Source organism: Pteropus vampyrus, unplaced genomic scaffold, assembly GCF_000151845.1.
Source record: "Pteropus vampyrus isolate Shadow unplaced genomic scaffold, Pvam_2.0 Scaffold74, whole genome shotgun sequence".
Classification (NCBI taxonomy): domain Eukaryota; kingdom Metazoa; phylum Chordata; class Mammalia; order Chiroptera; family Pteropodidae; genus Pteropus; species Pteropus vampyrus.
The window spans coordinates 6,651,660-6,671,545 of NW_011888855.1; the positions used below are offsets into that span (position 1 = coordinate 6,651,660).

Genomic DNA, 19,886 nt, shown 5'->3' on the forward strand with positions numbered 1-19,886 from the left:
GTTTCCTCCTAGGTAGCACAGTTCTCCTGGTAACTGTCAAGCTCATCACCTCTAACGAAAAACTGACTGTGTCAAAGTGTATCTTACAACCTTGCTTCTGCAATTCTGACCATGCCACTGCCCTGCTGTGACAACCTTCTAGCCCACCCATCTGGGCCCAACTCAAGTCTGACTTCTTCCTGGTACTACAGAATTTCAAATATTCTAGGTCATGTTCTAAACACCACATGTCTCCAGCAAAGTCAAAACTCAGAATCATTACATAATAAAGGGAAAAATCTAGCTACATGAAAATCATGTATTTAAAATTTACAATATTACATGGTATTATTCATTGTTAACACATACGAATATCTGAACCCAATGCAAACACTGCTCTGTGTGCAAAGCTGAAAAGCTGCTTGCGTGGCTACTCCTGCAAACTCTCATATTGGTAGGGGTAAAAAATCAGTCACTCCTGAACAGCAGGTACACCTCCTAAATCCATGGCAGGAATTCATTTCCTCAGTAATCACCGAACTGATGACACAGGACACCAGAGGCACCTGCCTGCTTGATGCTCCCAGGCCCAGAGCCCCTCACCATGGATTTCACATGTAAGCGTCACCTGAATAAGGCCGGGAGAAGGGAAGATGACCGGTACATCTTTCACGTTCACCCCTTAAGTCTCAACAGAGCTGGTCCTCATACAGCCTGTACAGGTGGAGAGATGGCCCTCTCAGTGTGTCTTTCATTCTCCTGTGTTCACAGGGAGCACATCTGCAACACTACTATCCCGACTGCAACCTGGGAGGGAGCTAAAGCAGGAGTCTGACCTGACATGAGCACATACCCTGGGAGTAAGGGCACAGGAAAGAGCTAGCCACAGCCGTCACTGGGCTGGAGCCTGTGCAGTGCAGCAGGAAGGCTGAAGAGGGGCAGCAGGCAGCGTGGAGCTGTAGCCCACGTGGCTGACTTCCTGGCCTCCACCATCCCCTCCCCAGCCTTCCCCCACCCTCTGAGGTCACAGGGAAGCATGGGCCATCAGTATCTGCAGAGCCAGAATATATAGAAGGCAGGTGGATTACAACCTTTTCTCCATAATGTGCTAAGACAGCTTTATCTGGCTTCATTAGAGAGAGAGAGAGAAACACCCACAGTGCTGCCCTAACCCCGCTCCTTTGGCAGGAAGGCCGTTTGAAATTACAGTTTCTCAGGAAAGTGGAGGAGGCCTGTTTCCTCTTTCTGCCCAGAGTGTTAGTGGAAGGCTCTCTTCAAAGAAGGCACAGTGACCGTTGGTGAAGGGAAAGGAGAGGAGGGATGTGGTCTTTTTATTTTTGGCAGTGCTGCTCTTTTTTTGTGCAGAGAAGATGGTGATGATGGATGCAAAGAGCTGGGGCATGGGGTGGGGGTCACCAGAACTCTGAGTGTTTGGCCCCCGGATTTGGAAAGAAGATAGGCAGTTTATAACATAAGAAAATAAAACAATAGAGTGGCCTATAAATAGCACCTATGGCTGAGAAATCTGAAGATCAATTCTCCGGAAATTCCCTGACTTCCAAGAGCTTTTTTGCTTTTTTCTCCCTTGAATTCTCACTCTGTGGCTGAAACTTCCAATGGCCTGAGCTTCTCCCCCTGGGAAACAGCAAGGACTGTGCTCGCTCACTGCTAACTCAGCGTGGATTGGGGATGCCAGACTGGATCCACGTGGGAGTGAGGACGAGGTGGATGTGGAGGGGCTGGGGAGGGTGTGTGCAGTGGGATGAGAAGTGTTTCGACTCCTTGGAAAGCGCTGGGCAGGGTGTCATTCTGCTGCCTGTCTCACAAAGGAGCCGGAAAATCCAGGACTTCCTTTTTGCAAAATCCCAGGTCACCTTTGAACTGGCCCTCCCACACCCAATGCCAGAATGGCCCCTCTGCCCTGTGAGGAAGGAGGGGAGCTGTGTCCAGCAGAGAATACAAAGAGGGGCACAGACCCACACTCCAGCTAGTTGGGCAAGAGCTTTATCTTCAGTTTATTCCTGCATGTTTGCCAGAGGAATGCTTACCATAGTGACTCCTTTTATCAAGGGACACACAAGACAGAGCACCTCAGAGACACACCTTTTCTGAGAAGTGTATGCCCTGCCCCACCCCAGCACTGCTGCAGGGGGAGAGCTGGGGCATTTACAACCAAGGAAGATGGAGGACACACTCTGCTGACAAAAGCAGGAACTCAGGGCACAAACTCACACCTTGACAAGTATTCGGTAATACCCACCCTTTCATCCTCAGTCTGGTTTTAGAAGCAGTGATCGTAAAGGGCTTTCCTGGCTAAGAGAGGGCTGCCTGCTGCAGGAGGAGAGGGGAGGTGCAAAATGCCAGCAACTGGACAGTATGGGACAGTTCCCACCTGCTGAGAGAGAGGGTGCTGGCTGCTGAGGAATTGGGGCAGGGTACAGCTGCCAGAGGAGATTTCTTGATTAAGTTCCTTCCTAGTAAGTGATCCTGGACTTTGCAAATGATAGCAAGGGGTGAGTCATAGAAGCCCAGGCTCAGGGCTAGACATGGGTTCCTGTCACTGCATCCCAAGCCTATTGGGATGGGACCCCACCAGCAAGAGGGTCATGTCCTAGGCTAGGCCAGAGCTAGCTTCAGCTCTGCCGACATGAATGTACCCCCAGCCTTCCCACGGGGGAGGGTTTCCTGCAACTGATGCAGCTAGTGCTTTGGAAGTTTTCCTGCAGATCTAAATACCACCCTCCCCAACTCCCACTCCCATCCCGCCACCCCCACCTCCACCCCCACCCCCACCCCAGGCTGGTTTAAGTGGTTTAAGGGAAAAGGAATTCTGAGAAAGAGAACCAGGAAAGCACCAGACCTACAGACACAAATCCTTCTCTCCATGGTTTCCAGGGCTCAACGCTCTCATCCTCCCTTGGAGTTTTCAGGAGCCACAGCCCTGGGGGCTGTAACCAAAACAAATGGAATCCATAAGAAACCATAGGAGGAAACTGGAAAAGAGCAGTTAGGAAGAAAAGAAACAGACCCCTAACCAGGTTCTCCACTCCTCAAGCCAAGTCTTCCTGGCGGGGCAATGACAGTCTCATTTTGTTACTGATGACCAACGCTGGACTGGTTTGGGGCCCAAAGCACCTGGGATCAGTTCTGGAGAGGCCCGTCTGTGTGGTAAAGTTCCCCAATTATAAACACTGCCAAGGGGACACGTTGAATGAGCAACACTGGCCGGCTCGTGAGCTATTTTTTTAAAGAACTTTTTGTTTGCTTAAAGATCTAATTTGCAAGAAACTCCAGCATCTCTGGCTCCCACTCCAGTCTCTGGCAAGTAGTGAGCCCCTGACTCCATCATTTGTAGTGACCAGCGATACAACCTTATTCCCTCCTCAGAGCCGCAAGAGCTGCAGAGGCACCCCAGGGCCCGGCATTCCCCCGCCTCACTGAGCACCATTGTTGTAAGGCCACTTGACAAAATCCTCACAGCCCTAAATAAGGACATTATTTGGCAGCTTTTGCAGGTACAGACCAGCTGTCTGAATGTGAATACCTCTGACAGGTCTACTTTCCAAGTTCACCCAGAGACTAAAGGCTTAGAGTCTTTTTCTTCTCCCCCCAAACATCTTGACCTGAACCATATCCATTGTATTGAAGCATTCTGTCTATCTTCCTTCAGGGAGATGAAGTCATGGTTTGCAGAATGAGACTCCTAACAGCTAACAGGTGACTTGTGGAAGCTGCGCCAAACCTTGCAAAGAGAGTCAGGGGCTTCTACAGAGCTGTTTGAAGCATCTCTTCTAACAAAAGAAATATTGAAAATAACAACCAGAAATCAAAGAAAAGCAAATGTTCACATAATCCCAAGGAGAAAACAGACATTTGCTACAAAGCCAACAACATGACAAGGAATCTGTTTATTGTATTTCTTTCAATTCATCAGGCTTCCATCAGCAGTTCACTGAGTTCAGAACTGTTTTACACCATCCCTGAAGGCCTTAACCCAATCAACCTCAATTGGAGAGTGACTGCTAAGAGTTTCCTGTATCCTGACTGCACCAGTTTCTTCCAATTCCCTAGGTGGCCCAGAATCCACCTGCCCACATCCCACCTTTTCAGGAGATGAGTGGCAGAGTCTGAAGCCCGCTAAGCCATCAGCCTGGAGCTCCCGGGCCTTGCTCATAGGCCACAGCAAAGCTCTCCAGTCTGCCTGTCACAGGGGCCTCTAAGGAATAAGGGATTCCATGAGAAAATAAAACTTAGAGCAGTAATTGAAAGTGGTGTTTTTTGTGCAGAGTATAAGATATTTTGTAAGAATGAGTCATTCTGTTGCTTTTCTGCAGATGTTCCAAATCTGACACAAATTTGTCCATTGCTGTTAAGCCCACTTTACAGACTCCCTCCTAAGGGCCTGTGAGCTAGGGGTCCAGGGGGCAGCATCTGGTCCGGTCTCCCAACTTCCCCACAAACTTTCCCACTAAAATAGAAACTCAACTTAATTGGGGAGTTTCTAAAGTTAGCTAATTGTTTTTCATATTTCAAAGTAAAAAATAATTTTACATTATACCCCTTAACGAAGAGGAGATATTATGACTCTTGGCAGACATTGCCTTCAGCTAACCCCCAGACCAGGGCATGATTACTTTCCCTTTCTGGAAAGCCTTCCTCTACCTTCCCCAAATCTCCAGCGCTTCTGTGTAAGCTCACCTCCTCGGTCCTCAGTGGACGGCAGGAGCCAGAGTGTAGTGGTTAGAGGAGGGACTCTGCTGTCACACTGCCTGGGTGGGAACCCCAGCTCCTGCACTTAGCTGTGAGGCTCGTCAAGATATACCTGAGCCTCAAAACGGAGATAACTGAGGCTTTAGGCTTGTAAGGATTAATGAGTTACCATGTAACATGCTGAGAACACTATGGTTGAGGCTACGACCATACACTTTCTTTTAAAAAGTATAGCAGGCTTGATTTCTAGGGAAGAAATTAGACTTTCTTTTCCTCAGTTTCCTCTATCAAAATAACTGATGGATAGATGGATGTGCATGAAAGCAAGAGGAGGAGAAAAGCAATATAGAAAACCTGGTGTTTCCTCCCCCGATAGTTTATTCTTTGCTGTTACACTTAACAGTTTACATGTGTTTGAAAAATGTACTTGAACCTGATTAACCTCCGTGCTGCCAGATTTGCCTTGATAGAATGCAGCATCCAAGGTGGCCCCACAGGCAGACTCTGCCTTGGGATGGGGTCTGGGGCTTTTGTCTGACCCCAGCAGGGTGTGCTATGGAAGGGGCAGGATCAAAGCCAGCTGCTGAGGCAGCGAAAGTCAAGGACCCAGGAAGGAAGGTGGGAGGGGGAGGTGCTTGGGAAAGGCCCAGAGAAACTTGCTCTAACCCAGGGCCTGGTGAACAGCCTGGTGAACAAGTGCCCTCTGCCCCACTAGTCACTTGCTTTCAAGGACTCTAAATTAAAATACAAGGAAATGGTTAATATGTGTTTGTTTTGATATAGAAAATCACAGCCATTTGTTCTTAATGCATCTCAGAAAGGGGCAAACAATCAGACATGTCTGTTGAAATGAAATGACTTGAAGAATGTCAAGAGGAAACTCACTTAAAAAGCCCTGACATGGTGCCATTTCTCAGACGGCCTTTTAAAGGGGGAAACAAATTACAGAACAGGGCGTGTGGTGGGCTGCCATCATGCGGGGGGCAGAGGCGATACCTGTTATCTGCATTTATGCACCCATTCAGATGTGGATCAGCTTTGCCTCCTGGGAGTGGCTAAGGGGCTAGAGGAGAGGGAGACATTTTGCTCTACTCTCTTGTGTGCTGTCTGAGTTTATCTTGTGCACAATTTATCTTTTCAAAATGTAAAAAGTAAAATGAAAACGCAGTAAATGAGAAGAGGCAGCTATGCTACATGTCACTCCACTGGTTTTCGCAAGTACGTGTCACAAGTACCCCCTCTTGCCCTGACATCTGTCTCAGCCTGCTTAATCCAGCTTCTCAAAAAAAAGCTCTCAGCATATGAAGACTTTTGAGGTTCTTTTCATGACATTATTTTTAGAGCAATATGAGTGTCACAGTATGGAAGGCCCCCAAGAGAGACTACCACTCTTAGAGTCATCTGTAATAGCCTAGCCCAGGCCTTGTCTGCCGAAGTGAATTTCTGATGCTTAAGGCCACTTGTCTAAGGATTTGCCTAAGGTGTCACCCAGGATTCCACCCCCCTTTCACCAAAGGGACAGTAAAAGGACATTGGGCAAAATGCTTCTGGCCCTGCAGTCCACCCTCAGTGCCACTGAGCGATACAATCCCCAACACCAGACTGGGCACTGCCCTCCCCTATCCGAGGACTCTGTGGCTCCTCATGGCAGCCCCTCAGGCCACCTCTAGCCATTAGTGCTTCCCCCCCAGGACCTCACTTGTCCTGCTGCTGCTATAGCCAGCATCTCTGACACTGACCAGGCTGCCTCTTCCCTATAGCCAGCACATCACTCCTCTTGTGCTCACAACTCATCTCCTTCTTCGACTTTCCTCCTTCAGTGACTACTTGTCCTTCCAGGCCCATCGTTGCTGGGCAACAAAATTGTCTCCAGCCTTTAGGGATCCATACCCCGTGCCCTTTGGTGATCACCTGGGACTCTCAGGGTCTGCCCTCTCAGGAATTCAGGCTGGCCTCCTCAGTTAGGTTATGACTCCAAGGACAGCAGCCAACCTTGGAAAACTGGGCAGATACTATCCTCCCGAGATGTCCACTGAAGACAAAAAGAGATGCAAAGTGGACTAAGTGATCCTGAATCCATCCCAGTTCTCTTCTTCTAACTGCTAAGGTTTCCGCTCCAGTAGAGAGCCTGCAAGTCATGCTCTTCTAGAGATGGGTTACGTGCTAAGCGACCTTGGAGAAATTATTTAAATGCTCAGAGCCTCAATTTCCTAAGCAAAATAGGTGGTTTGAAAATTCAATGAGTTAACAAATGTGAAGCACTTGGTCATTGCTTGACACCTAGTAAGTGCTCTGTCGGTGTTTTAGTAAACTGCTCTGTCTTTGCGGAGCACTCAAAGCACCACCACAATTACAAGTCACAATCTGAATTTGAAAGAAACTGCCAGGGCCCAGGATAGAGGTGGGAGGCAAAATAAAACCAACCAAACAAACAAAAACAACCAATGCTACTCAAGTTAAGTACCCTCATTTTCTGAATGAACAGCAGATATTGACTTTTAACAGTCAATATCCAGATTTACAGAGGCAATAGATAAATGTTAACCAAAGAATACCTCAGTTACCAATTACCACAAAGAGCATCAATAAGGATAGCAATGGCCAGGGAAACCAATAGATTAGCCTTTTCCAGAGGCCCTGGATTTCTAAATGGTTCCTGCAGGCAAGAAATGTGAGCTCTGGCAAGCAATGAACCTTCTTCTAGAAAGAGGACATTTATAAATGTCTTCTATAAAAACCATTCAATAAATGTTCCCCCTCTAGACATACAGGGGTGATATCAACCCTGTGAGAGGACATCTCAGTGTCAGGCACCATCGCCAGCCTCTTAAGTACCAGAGAACATACACTTTCTGGCCTCTAGATAGAAGGCATTTGTTTAGAAAGGAGGAAGGTTGGGTGAGAAATGAAGGACGAGTGGGAGGAAGGGAGAGAAGGTGGGAGGCAGGGTCAGAGCTGTAGACTGGCTGAGCAGCCTGGCCAATCTGAGAAAAGTCTGTGCTGTCTTCTTGGCAACCAGAACCAGAGGGGGTGGTGGGAAGAGATGGAGATGGAGGGGAGCTGGCTGTGGCTGATACCCTTTGGGTTTGTCTTCTTGCTAGAACTTATTTATAGCCCCGAAGAGTGGTTTTTTACTTTCATGGTATTTTATGCTGGGTTGATTAGACATCGAAGCCCTTGGGTAGGGAAAGAAATCAAGAGGACTATAAATATGTTTTATTCTGATATTTTAACAGGAAAATATTGGGAGACAAGGTATCTGTAGAATTCCTACCCATTTCCTTCTTTTAAAGCCTTTCCTAATGGTCACCCACAGAGGGACCCTGGGATGCTGTTATTTTAATCAGTTGGGCAGCTCCTGGCTTCTTCTGCTCTTCAAGGTATAGCTGAGACATGCTCAGTGGCTTTAGTAGCAGAAGTGAGAGATCAGCCTCCCTGTTCGCCACCGGCAGCTGCTCTTCCACTTGCCTCTCCTCAGGTTTGACCCATTATGTCCTGGTGTTAATCCTAATTATACTTCATTAAAAAGATCCAGGGTCTAGTTCAGCTCTCACTCTCATCTATTTCCTGGTAGAATGTGACATTACCAACACTACTTCCTCCTGAAACTCATCCTCTAACTGGTCTTCTTATCCTTCAATTAAAAAAAACTTACTTATTGGGCAGATGCAGAATGTCAGCCCTCGTGCTGAGAGCTGAGTACACAATGGTAAGGAAAGGGTGGGGAAGGTGCAGTCCCAGCCCTGAGGTCACTAATATGGCCTCTGATATGTCTGGCCCACCACAGACACTGGATACAAATCTGCTGAAATCAACAATGATTCTTTCCACCCCCCAGCACCCCCACTGGGCACTTGCACTTGGTCAGAGCTTGCTAACTCTTTTGCAAATAGGTCATTACAGATGAATTACTAAACAAGTGAACCAGGCATTGCAGCATTCAGGCAGGCTGTGATGAAGTGCAGCTCCATTCTCCAAGGCACTGGCCTGGTTTCATGTATTAGAACAAACGCTCAGGATCCATGGCAGGCAGTGTGAACTATAAAGCTCTTATCCAAGCAAAAGCAGCCACATGATGGCCCAGGATCCAGGCAAGCCTCACTTTATAGTATCAAGTCGGGACTCAAGGTTGGCAAAGGGGACCAAGGGTGCTGGGGGCAGGTCAGGGGCAGACCCACAATCCTCAGATTCTCCCAACCAAGATTTTGGCTTAAAGAGAAACGTCAAGTCTCTGAATATCACACATACCCATTAACCTGACTCACTAATTTTTTTTTTTGACATTTCATTTTCTAGATTTTGAAATGAAAAGGGAAAAGAATAATATCTTTAAAAAGATATATAACATATATAAGAAACTAATAATGTTGACAGTCTCTTGAGAGAACTGGGTATGCAGAAGAGCAGGGAGGGAGATGCATGTTTCACGGTATGTCCTTCGAGACCATGTGAATTTTACCATTGGTATGTAATACTTATTAAAGAAAATTACTTTCCACGAAAGTAAAAGAACAATGAAAGACCTACCAGATATGAAAAACATATTATTAAGTATATAATAAGACAGAGCAATGAAAAAGAAAAAGTCCAGAAATAGCCCTAATTATATCTAGAAATTTCACATACAGTAAAGGTAACATCTCAGATTACCAGGGAAAAGATGGATTATTCAACTAATTGTGTTGAAATAACTGAGGTCACCATCTGGAACAAAATTAAGTTAATCCCTATCTCACACTATGTATCAGGATAAATTCCAAATGGATCAAAGTAAACGTATAAAAACTTAAACCATAAAAATACTAAGCAAAAGCATGAAGAAATTTCTTGGTTGCTTTGAAAAGAAATTGGCTTTCTGAACAATGACTCAAAATCCAGCAGAAATACTCATAAAAACTTCAGATATTAGAATTATTCAGATAAATTTGGTAATCATCTCAGAATAATATGCATATCAAACCATCACATTGTACACTTTAAATATATCAATTATATTTGTCAATTATTCCTCAATAAGTTAAAAATGTTACTCAGATAAATATTAGCTATGTATGATATTTAAATTTTTGAAAATGAAGAGAAAACAAGAGATTTTAAAGAATGCCAGATTCAAAAAAGAACCAAATGGAACTTCTAGAAATAAAAAGTATAAAAACCGAAATAAAAAATTCAGTAACTGAATTAAATAGCAGATAAAATACAGCTGAAGAGAGAATTAAACTGGGAGACAGACCAACAATAATTATCCTGAACGAAGTCCAGAGATTGAAATGAAAAATATGAATGAGATGAACAGTTATGAAAGATGGACTGAACATTAACGTGTTTGTGTTCCAGAAGGAGAGACTAGAATAGAGACACTGAATAAATAACAGCTAAAAACATTACAGATGAAATTAAAAAACATTCAAAAACAGAGCCTGAGAAAGTTTATCACCAAAAGACCTCACTAAATGAAATTCTAAAGGACATACTTCAATCAGAAGTAAAGTGATATCAGACAGAAGGTCTGACATGAAAGAGCCACACTTAGTTTTGGTCACACCTTTTCCAAAAGTAGGTTTTACAGTGCTGTGTGCTTTTCCATTGGCCCAAGAGCAAAAAGAACCCTTGATGTGTAATTTGTCTGTACGTGTCCAGACCCCAATGGCAGGAAGTTGCATATTACCCTTCAAAGGGAATTTGGGAAGCAACAGTGAGACTCCTTGACTGTTGAGGATTCCTAGGCAACGTAACTTATCTTCAAGAAAGCAGAGAGATTTTCAACAAATGGTGCTGGAATAACTGGACATCCACAAGCAAAAAAATGAATCTAGACAGATCTTATATCTTTTGCAAAAATTAACTCAAAATGGATCATAGAACTAAATGTAAAACAAAGAACTGTAAAACTCCTAGAAGATAACAGAGGAGAAAATCCGGATGACTGCGGGTTTGACAATGACTTTTTAGATACAACACTAAAGGCACAATACATGAAAGAAAGAATTGATTAGTTGGACTGCATTAAAATTAAAAACTTCTGCTCTGTGAAAGACACTGTTAAGAGAATAAGATGACAAGTCACATACTGGGAGAAAATGTTTGCCAAAGAAAGCAATGAGGGCTTTCCTTTCTCTAAGTGATGCATTCCAATCCCCCAATGCCCCCCCACCCGCACTGTGAGAGAGCAGGGGGATGGGGTCATTGTTTCATGAAGGGGGGCCAGGTCACATCTTCTCTGTCCTGGACAACCTCGTAGACTTCTCAGAAGGACTGGATGCAGACTCAGTAAAAGCTCAGTTTTTGAGCTACAGAGCAGATTCACATGCCCCTGGGCAAAGTGTGTCCTCAAGCTGTGCTGCCTCTTGCACAACTTGGGAGTGGTAGTGAAGTACTGAGGAAGTCCACCCCTTGGTGGTGTCCATGCCCTAGCCTCAAGCCCTGAGGTCTGACCCACCTGGGGTCTACTAACTGGCTGGCCATGTGACACCACAACATCAGGGAAATGCAAAGGTACCCAGTGCTAAACTGCTCTTTTTCAAGCACTCCTTGAATGTCCATCCGCTATGGAATCGCCTATTCCCCTGGGAGGCTGAAGGCGGACTGGCAATGCAGTGTATGTGGGGAGCTTCTCCTTAATTACTTCCTGATTTGCTTTGTAAGATTATGTACAGTGATAATTTCCTATGACTGGCTATCAGAGAAGATCATCAAGAACAGATATTAATAAAAAACAAATAATTACACTAAAATCTAATTCTCATGCATGTACATATATACACAAAATGGATCACAGGCATTCAGTGCCAGCTACGATATCTCTGGGCAGTGGGATTTTGAGTGAGTTTTAGCTTCTTAAATTTTCAAACACAAATTGCTCACATAACCACGAAAGGGAGTATGCATTTAAATAACAGTCTGCATACACTGGGTACCCAGCACACTGGAGTTTCAACTTCAGGGTTTCCATTTTTCCTCTAGTTATGACCCTCCAGCTCATTAAATCTTTAGTCTTCTCTTTTCTGTGTTTTTTTGTTTGTTTTTAAGGAAAATGAAACTGCAGAACAGTGAGCACTATGGGGTGCTAAGAGCTCCTGGGGAGCAGGAATGCCCATAAGGTGCTAGCAAGAGTTAGTTGGGTCCTGTCCTAACATGTTAGTCTAAGGTGGGGGTGGTCATGCTAACAAGCAAGAGATGTAGGAAATTCAAAGGGCCTCGGAGCATCAAGGAGCCAGCCTGACTGTCCTCTTCTTCCTGCCCTATTTTTAGCTGTGTGAGTACAGGACACACTTGGGTGTCCTGGAAAGGAAAGTGGTAAAGAGGCCAGGTAAGTGACAGAGCCAACTGCAGGTTCTGCCTACCCTAACCCCCACGCTTGTCAGATCCTTTCTTCCCCAGGCCGGAAATGCCAAGTGCGATGGGTGTTTGCTGAAATGAATATGCAACGAGAAGTGCTGCTGACAAGAGAGGGCTCTCCCTACTGCACTTACAGGAGATGCGGGCAGGGATGGAGTGTGGTCCAATGACTAACACCAGAGAGATGCAACATCTGACCCATGTTACAGATCAGAAATCAAACTAGCTGAAACTTAGGATGAGGATGATCATTTTATTAGCCAAAATCAGGCAGCAAGGTGTATTTTTAACAACCATCCCTTTTCCTTGGGATTTTATTGCAGGATGCAATCGGGCACGAGGGCTGGGACTTATCGAGTCTGTAAAGTGGTCACAAGGTCACCCAGGGACCCTCCTTGTTCCCCAGGCCAGGAGCTGGCCTGTAAACTTTACCACGGTTGGTGAAATATGTATAACAGTGTAGATGTTCTGGTCACTGATGAGACAGGAGAGAGAAGACCTAAGGTCCAAAATATGGGGGATGGGGAGGGGCAAGCTTGGGAAAATGGAAAAGGAGAGGGTTTTTTTTTTAAGAATATGCAAATTCAGATTTTTATCATTTTGTAGATTAGATCCAAAGAAGACAGAAGAAAAAAATTCTAGCCACAGTCTTACACTGTGAAAGGTGGAAACGCACTATTATGACAATAGGTTTTTAAACAGACCAGAGTGCAGGTATCCAAATCAGGAGAGCTCTCACAGTGGTCACCATGGAGGGACTATGCTTATGACTAGGTGTCGATGTTCAGTCTTAAGAGTGGGTAGCCAAGGCTTTCCATCCTCCTAATGTCCAGAAATCCCGAGAAAGGATTTAACTTTGCGAACAGGCTTATGTCCTAGGAGGTAAGCTGGTAGAATAAGGTGTGTGATTAGGCTATGGAACAGGGTTTTCAGTAAAGGATCTTGTTTATTTATTAAAAGGAAAAACAAGTCATCACACATCATTTTGCATTTGATGAATAAGAACCAGGCCTGTTCTCTCAGGGGTTGGGTTAAATGGCTCCAAAAGCTCCAACTTCCTCCCAGGGTAAGTTCCTTGGGCAGGGATTTTTGTCATGAATCTCAGTGTCCAGGACAGGCCTGGAGACTAGTAGGCCCTTCGCGAGTCAGTGCTTGAGTGACTTAGCTTAGCAGAGTAAATGTACGGCTTCCCCAAGTCACTACCTCACTTAGCAAATATCGTTGGAAGAGAAAGACTTAGGTATCTTCCTTATTGGTCAAGCTTTGTGCTTTGGTGCCACAGTGAGCCAAACTGAAGTTCATGCTTTATGGTGGCTCTTGATTTTGTTTCTTCACTTAGCATTACTCATAGGGTCATTTCTCATGGGCTTAATCCACAACAGTTGTCCCCTACACCGTCAGTCTCCAACCTTTCTGGCACCAGGGACCGGTGCCCCTACGAGAGTCTAATGCCCGATGATCTGAGGTGGTGGAGCTGAGGCAGTAGATGCTAGTACTGGGGAGCAACTGCAAATACAGATGAAACTTCACTCACTTGCCCATCACCTCCTGCTGCGTGGCGTGGTTCCTAACAGGCCATGGACTGGTACCGGTCAGTCCGGGACCCAGGGGTTGGTGACCCCTGCCTTACACTGTACTGTGTATGATGTTCTCTGAAAGGCTTTTATGATAAAAGTTTGGGAACCACTAAACAGTTCCTTCCCTTGGGGATGCATGGTATACCAGTATGTTAAAGGCTCTGAAAAGTCCTGCAATAAAGAAAACTGTTTATCAGTGATTCTCAAAATAAACAAGATCCTTTACTGAGAAACTCAAAGTCATTCAAACATTCATCTCAAAAGAGGGAATGTGAATCTCACTGTCTCAGTTCAGCCCCAAAGCCCTATTTTGGGGTGAACTACCTCTTACATTTTGCCAAACACTTCAGTTCTACTGAACACAGTTTGAGCAATGCCGACCCAGAGTGCCTTGGACCTGTGACTTAAGACTAACAAATCACAAGTGTGCTTGCTCTCTGCTCTTCCACATACTTCTCATTTACCTACCCCGATTCCCCACAGGGGGTTTCGAGTATTCTTAATTTACCCCTTATATCTACCCTATTCCCTTACTGGTTTGTGGGCTTGTGTGTCACCAGCATCAATGGAAATTCCATCGGGGCAAAAGCCATGTTACATGTTTCTTATTTCACATCTCCCACACTCCCAGCATTGTCCCCTGTGCTTAGTACAGCACTGCAGAGACTCTGAAGGTTTCCTGAGCTGAAACTAATACCAAGCTCCCTTTAAATGTTAGTTTAAAAAAAAGTACCACAGTAATAAAGGGGCGAAACTGATATCTCAAAGAAATTGTTTCCTCATGATAATACTTATTTTTATCTATATTTATTGAATGTTTACTACCAATGCTGGCTAAATTCATGAAGTGTATTATCAATCCTCATAGCAACCCCCAGAGGTAGGGATGCTATAATCCTCTACGCTGGAAGGTCAAGGGACAGGGAAGTAGAGAACAAAGTGAAGCCCAGACAGTCCTGGGTACTGAGAAGACAAGCAGACAGCATCACATTCCTTGGGAAGAGCTCTGAGAGGAGATCAGCACACTGCAGAGCCAGGTGCACAGAGATCTGGGGAAGGAGCTGTCTGGTCACTACACTCAAGCTTGTTCCAGATGTTGACTTTTCCTTTTAAGTTCAGCAGATGATTGGGCTCTGGACCCAAGAAGAGAAACAGATGCCAGCTTCAAGTTTCAGAGCAAGAGGCAATGCTGCAATCTCCTCCCCACGTCCACCCTAGCCTTCAGCAGACCCTGAGGAGAAGTGCTTGTGTGTTCTCTCACAGGGGCTCTGAGGGCCCCTGGCCTGCAGAGATGCTGCCTGTTCAGACACTCGTGCTGGTCTGGCCTCAGCTCTGGCCTAACACAGGCCCAGGGCTGGGTACACTCCACTTCCAGCTAACTGGAAAAACCTTCAAGAAGGTTTCCATGAGCATGCCAGGAGCTCCGGACAGAAGTGTTTGGTAGCAGGGCATCTTGGCGTTGAGGGTGATACAGGCTCTAGGAGGAGGAGTCAAGTGGCAGCTTAAAACAAACCAGAGGGAGAAGGCCTGAAGCTGCCAAGACATGCTGCAGTTGCCTGGTGAGGCCCAGGGGGTTTTGACCATGAAAAGACACATGAGTGGGCACTGACAGCTTCTATCACCATCCCTACAGGAAGTAGGCAACCCCCAGTCACCTTAGTAGCCAGAGAAGGATGACTTCCTCTCTTTGCTTTAACCCTAATGTAAGTTAGCATGTGGGCACTTAACACTATGCTGGCTTGGAAGAGTTCTTCACGTGTGTCCACTAATTTCGGCCTCATAACAACCCTATCAGACAATCGTTATCTGCACTTCATGGACAATAAAACCATAGCTGGGGAACATGAGTGCTTAGCCTAAGGCCACAATTAAGAAATGGCAGCTCTGACACCTAGGTCCACACTCTTAACCACTCAGTTCCACTGCCTCTTCTTGCTTTCCACTGAACGTCAGGGCACTCCAAGTGGTCCCCAGGGCTGGCCACCAAGAAGATGTCAGTTCCTTGCTCCAGAGCCACCTAAGCCTAAGTGGGCCCTGCAGCTCAGCAGTCCTTTTAGCAACCCCTGAGCATCCAGATCCTTCCTCATCTCTCTACAGGGGCCTTGTGAAGGCAGGAGGTGTGGCCCAGCCATTTCGAAAGGACATACCATCATCACCATGCCTGCAATAGCGAATGCCTCCTGTAAGAGTCTGGGCCTCACAGAAAGGAAATCAATCCCTCCTACAGGGCTCTTCAGATAACAACTAGACAAGCAGGGTAGCTCTGGTTAACTGGTTAGTGACCATCCTTCAGGAAACATTTTCTGATACCTACCTACTCATAGCACATATGGCCCTGCATGATCACCTTTCTCTGCATGTACCTATCTCTGGACAGAAATCTCTTTGGGAGTGGAGATAGGTCCTGTTCTGGTTTATATCCCAGTGCCTGATAATCATAGCTCCCAGTGAAAACCTGATGAATAGGTGGTACTTTCGTTAGATGCTTTGTGTGATATCTGGGCCACATTCTTGACTAGGCCCTGAGCTGCTTGAGGGCTGGTACCCTGGCTTCTCCCTCTTTCCATATCTTCCCCCCAAGCTCTGGGAAGAGGCGGGCACCCAGTACGTTCATCAAGCACAGTGAGTGGATGGCAGAGCCTGTCTCCCAGCTCTCACAGGGCTTGGCATCATCTTCTCTAGGTCTCAGCTTGTGTCTCCCCCTCAAAGAAGCCTTCCTGAGCCAGTTCATCTCCAAGTGCCCAGCTGCCCAGGCCCCCCTTCACCTGTTTATGCCCTCTGTGGCATGAATCACAGTCAGCAGCCATCTGGATTGGCTGGTTCTTTCTCCTAATTAGACAATGAGCTCCCCTGGGAAGAGACCATCTCTGCCTCGATCATCCCTATGCTCTCATATAGAGCCTATTGTGGTGCCTGACACACAGCAGGTGCACAATAAGCATGTGGAATGAACAGGAAAGGGTCTTAGTGAAACAAAAGCAAAGAGCAGAATAGAAAGAGGGCTCTTCCACCTTTCCTTCTCACTCAAGGACCAAACCAAAGCTCTGATGGGCTTTCAAATAGCCACATGCTCTCACATCCCAGCCCAAGGGGCTCAGGGTAGGTCACTTTCCAAGAGCAGTCAGTGTAGGTATACAGCACTGTTCTAAGGGGTAGAAGAGGGCAGCATTCTCACTAGACATGGCCCCAGAGCTTAACTCCTATCCCATCATCAGGCAACAGGATACATGACCACAGCAGTGACTGGGCACAGCGCTAACAGCTCAGGACATCTCCTGAGCACCAGTCATGCAGGCAAGGAACCATATTGGGGGGCTGGCTTCAGGCAATGGTCACGCCAGTGACTCAGCACTGCATGCAGCCAGAAGAAATGATTCAGATTAAGCTAACTACAGCTCTGCTGGAAGACCTTGGTAAAACTTAAAAATATATATTATTCTTTACTATAGAGGTTAACGTGGCTAATGCCAGAGTAAAGATTTGCCATGACCTATTTTCCAAGCCATAGTGATAGGCTGCCCTGACCATTCCCCTCCCCTTTGTGACCACTACCATACACCTGTGATAGCTGGGGACAAGCATGACAGGTGTGGTGCAAACAGGGTTAAGGTCTCTGGGGCTGATGAGAACAGACCCACTGACCGTGACCTCCTGAGCACTGTGCTGTTTCAGAGCCAGCCAAACACAGACGAGGAAAATATATAGAGTTTCTGTGTGATACAGATAATAGTTGCCTCAGATATGATGGAACAATGGTATTCCCCCATCCTGTGCCTTGCAAACTAAGAAGAGGAAGCTTAATGAAGAAATGAAACTGATGTTGTACCTGACCTAATGACAGTGTCTGTGAAAACCCATGATAGGGGCATCACAGTGTTTGGTAACCAGAAAACACAGGCTTGCTGGGTTTGCACATTGTGTCAGCTTTCCCATCATGGTCAAACAAAGCCCCTCTGGCTCTCACGGCCACCTGAGTTGATGGAGCAGGTCTACTGTCTCCATTTGAGTTGTAAGGAAATTCAAGTCCAGAGAGATTGAGTCACTCTAGGTAACACAGCATATAAACTGCCAGGACAAATGTCCTCTGATTTCTATCTACTGACTTCTCCCCTGGTCTCCCCAGCTGACTGCCAATGTTATACATGGCTTGTCTGGGTATATCACATAAATGCTGGGCCTCTGTTTCTTTGTCTATATAGTGAAAAGAATCATGCCTAGGTCATGCTACCAGACATGCCACCTGTAAGAGTCTCTGACAAGCAGAGGGCCAAAAGTCCCAGAATATATGCAAACATCTCGCAATCCAATTATGACTGTGCTCTTCACGGGCGAACCTTCAGTCTTGCCTTACTGAGAGACCTGGGAGAGCAAGGAGCAATCTAGTTCTTCTGTTGCCTGACTGTATCTCTTTGGAAGAGGCATCTTGTCTTTCTAAGAATCAAGGATGCTCCCTACTGCCACCTACATGGATAGTGTGTGGAACAGTAAGTGGTAAAAACGATAACAGCAAGATGTGGGTCCCTTCTCAAGTCCTTACTGGTCATATGTGACCCCGGGCAAGTCCTTTTATACTTTCACGCTGGTTTTCTCACAACTAAAAATGGGGGTGGTATCCCTGTCCAGCTGGCCTCCCACACTGCTATGGAGCCACCAATAAGAGCGATAAGATCATAACGATGAAAAGGTCCAAGGGCATCCTAGAAAGATGGCAGATTCCAAGACTGGGACAGGAAAAGTTCAAGGTAAGACTAGAACATCTTATAATGTCAAAAAGCAAGAAAATACACAGAAACTGATGGAAACATGGCAAAAAGACATAAGAACCAGCCTGAGGGTCAAATTTGAGACAATTTGAGCATCAAAATGACATGATTGTGTACAACCCACCAAATTTAAAAAAATCCATGAACCAACAATGGCAGTACAAAAAAATTTAAAAAGGGAAGGGAAGAAGAAAAGCTCTATTTTACAGAAGAATGCCAATTAATGTAGAGGAAATTACAGAAATAGAAAAAAAAAATCACCATTTTGTAACCACCATAGTAATAACAGATTCTGGTAAGATCATCAGGGAATGCTAAAGCCACTAGGTGAAAGACTGGGATTCAGAATGTGCAGAAATCTGCAGACACCACCTTAATCTAATGAACAAACCAAACATCACTAATGACAAGACAAAGCCACATCAGATACCTCCTGACATGACACCAGAGAAGGGCTCGTCACTTATGCAATTCTCCTACTAAAACGTTTAAGCTGAATCCAAGTATGAGACCAATCCAGACTAAAATGACATTCTGCAAAACAACTGGCCCAGACTCTTCAAAAACATCTATGTCATGGAAGAGTTTTTAAAAGCTGGTGAATTGTTTTAGGTTAATTAAGACTAAAGAAACCTGAAACCCAAATGCAATGTATGACCCTGAAACAGATCCTGGATTGGGAAAGGATTCCAAATAAATTTATGAAGAACATTACTGGTGCAAATGAGGAAATTTGAAAATAAAACATATAATAAATTATGGCCAAAAATAAATGTACATATACTTGTGTGCACATATACACACACATACACACACACACAGACACATGAGGTAAGGGGACAGAATATTAACAACTGGTGAATCTAGATTAAAATGTTCACTGTACTATTCTTACAACTCTTCTGTAGGTTTGAAAAAAAGTTTCAATATAAAAGAAACCGAAAAGTCCTATCATGCTTGGAAGCTGTCAGAACTGCCACAGTCTGAACCAGAGTTATCCACTTGACTCGGACACTCACCTGTCAGGTACTCCAGGACAGCAGCCATGTACACAGGTGCCCCCACTCCAATCCTGTACTTGGGGTGGCCTTTCTTGATGTACCGCAGCATCCGCCCCACAGGGAAGATAACTCCTGCCTTGGCGGACCGGGAGGTTTTGGTGGATTTCTTCTTCCCTCCCCGGCTCGACATGGCGGTGGCCCTGGAGCTGGATCAGTAAGCACACTGTGGAGGCATAAGGGACACCATCAGGATCATTGGAGACGGCGCATACCCCCTTTCACCTTATACGCTGGCCCCTGGAAGAAACAGGTCCTGCTAGCAGATGCCACTGCCTGCAGCCGCCAAGCTCTCCAAGCCCCACCGATGTTCTCCACCGGAACACTGTGGCCCCTGAAGAGAGAATGGCTTAACCTTTCACATTTTATACCATGACATCAATTTTATCGGCCATTTCCATTTAAAAGTTACTCCGACAATGACTGCTCTTAAGTATCTTGCCTTTATGCCACATGATGTA

General features: G+C 45.6%; 1 protein-coding gene across 8 annotated transcripts in view; it reads right to left on the reverse strand.

Moving 5' to 3' along the window:
- Window positions 1-19,621, reverse strand: part of LOC105293587 (core histone macro-H2A.1) — a 65,010-nt gene extending 45,389 nt beyond the window's left edge. For 6 of the 8 annotated variants that reach the window (XM_023531934.1, XM_011362345.2, XM_011362350.2 and 3 more), the window contains exon 1: window positions 19,387-19,621. In XM_023531934.1, the coding sequence (XP_023387702.1) occupies window positions 19,387-19,558 (172 nt within the window). In that variant the 5' untranslated portion in view covers window positions 19,559-19,621. The remainder of the gene's footprint in view (window positions 1-19,386) is intronic. The other 2 variants (XM_011362346.2, XM_011362347.2) reach the window with 2 other exon arrangements.
- Window positions 19,622-19,886: the final 265 nt, after the last annotated feature.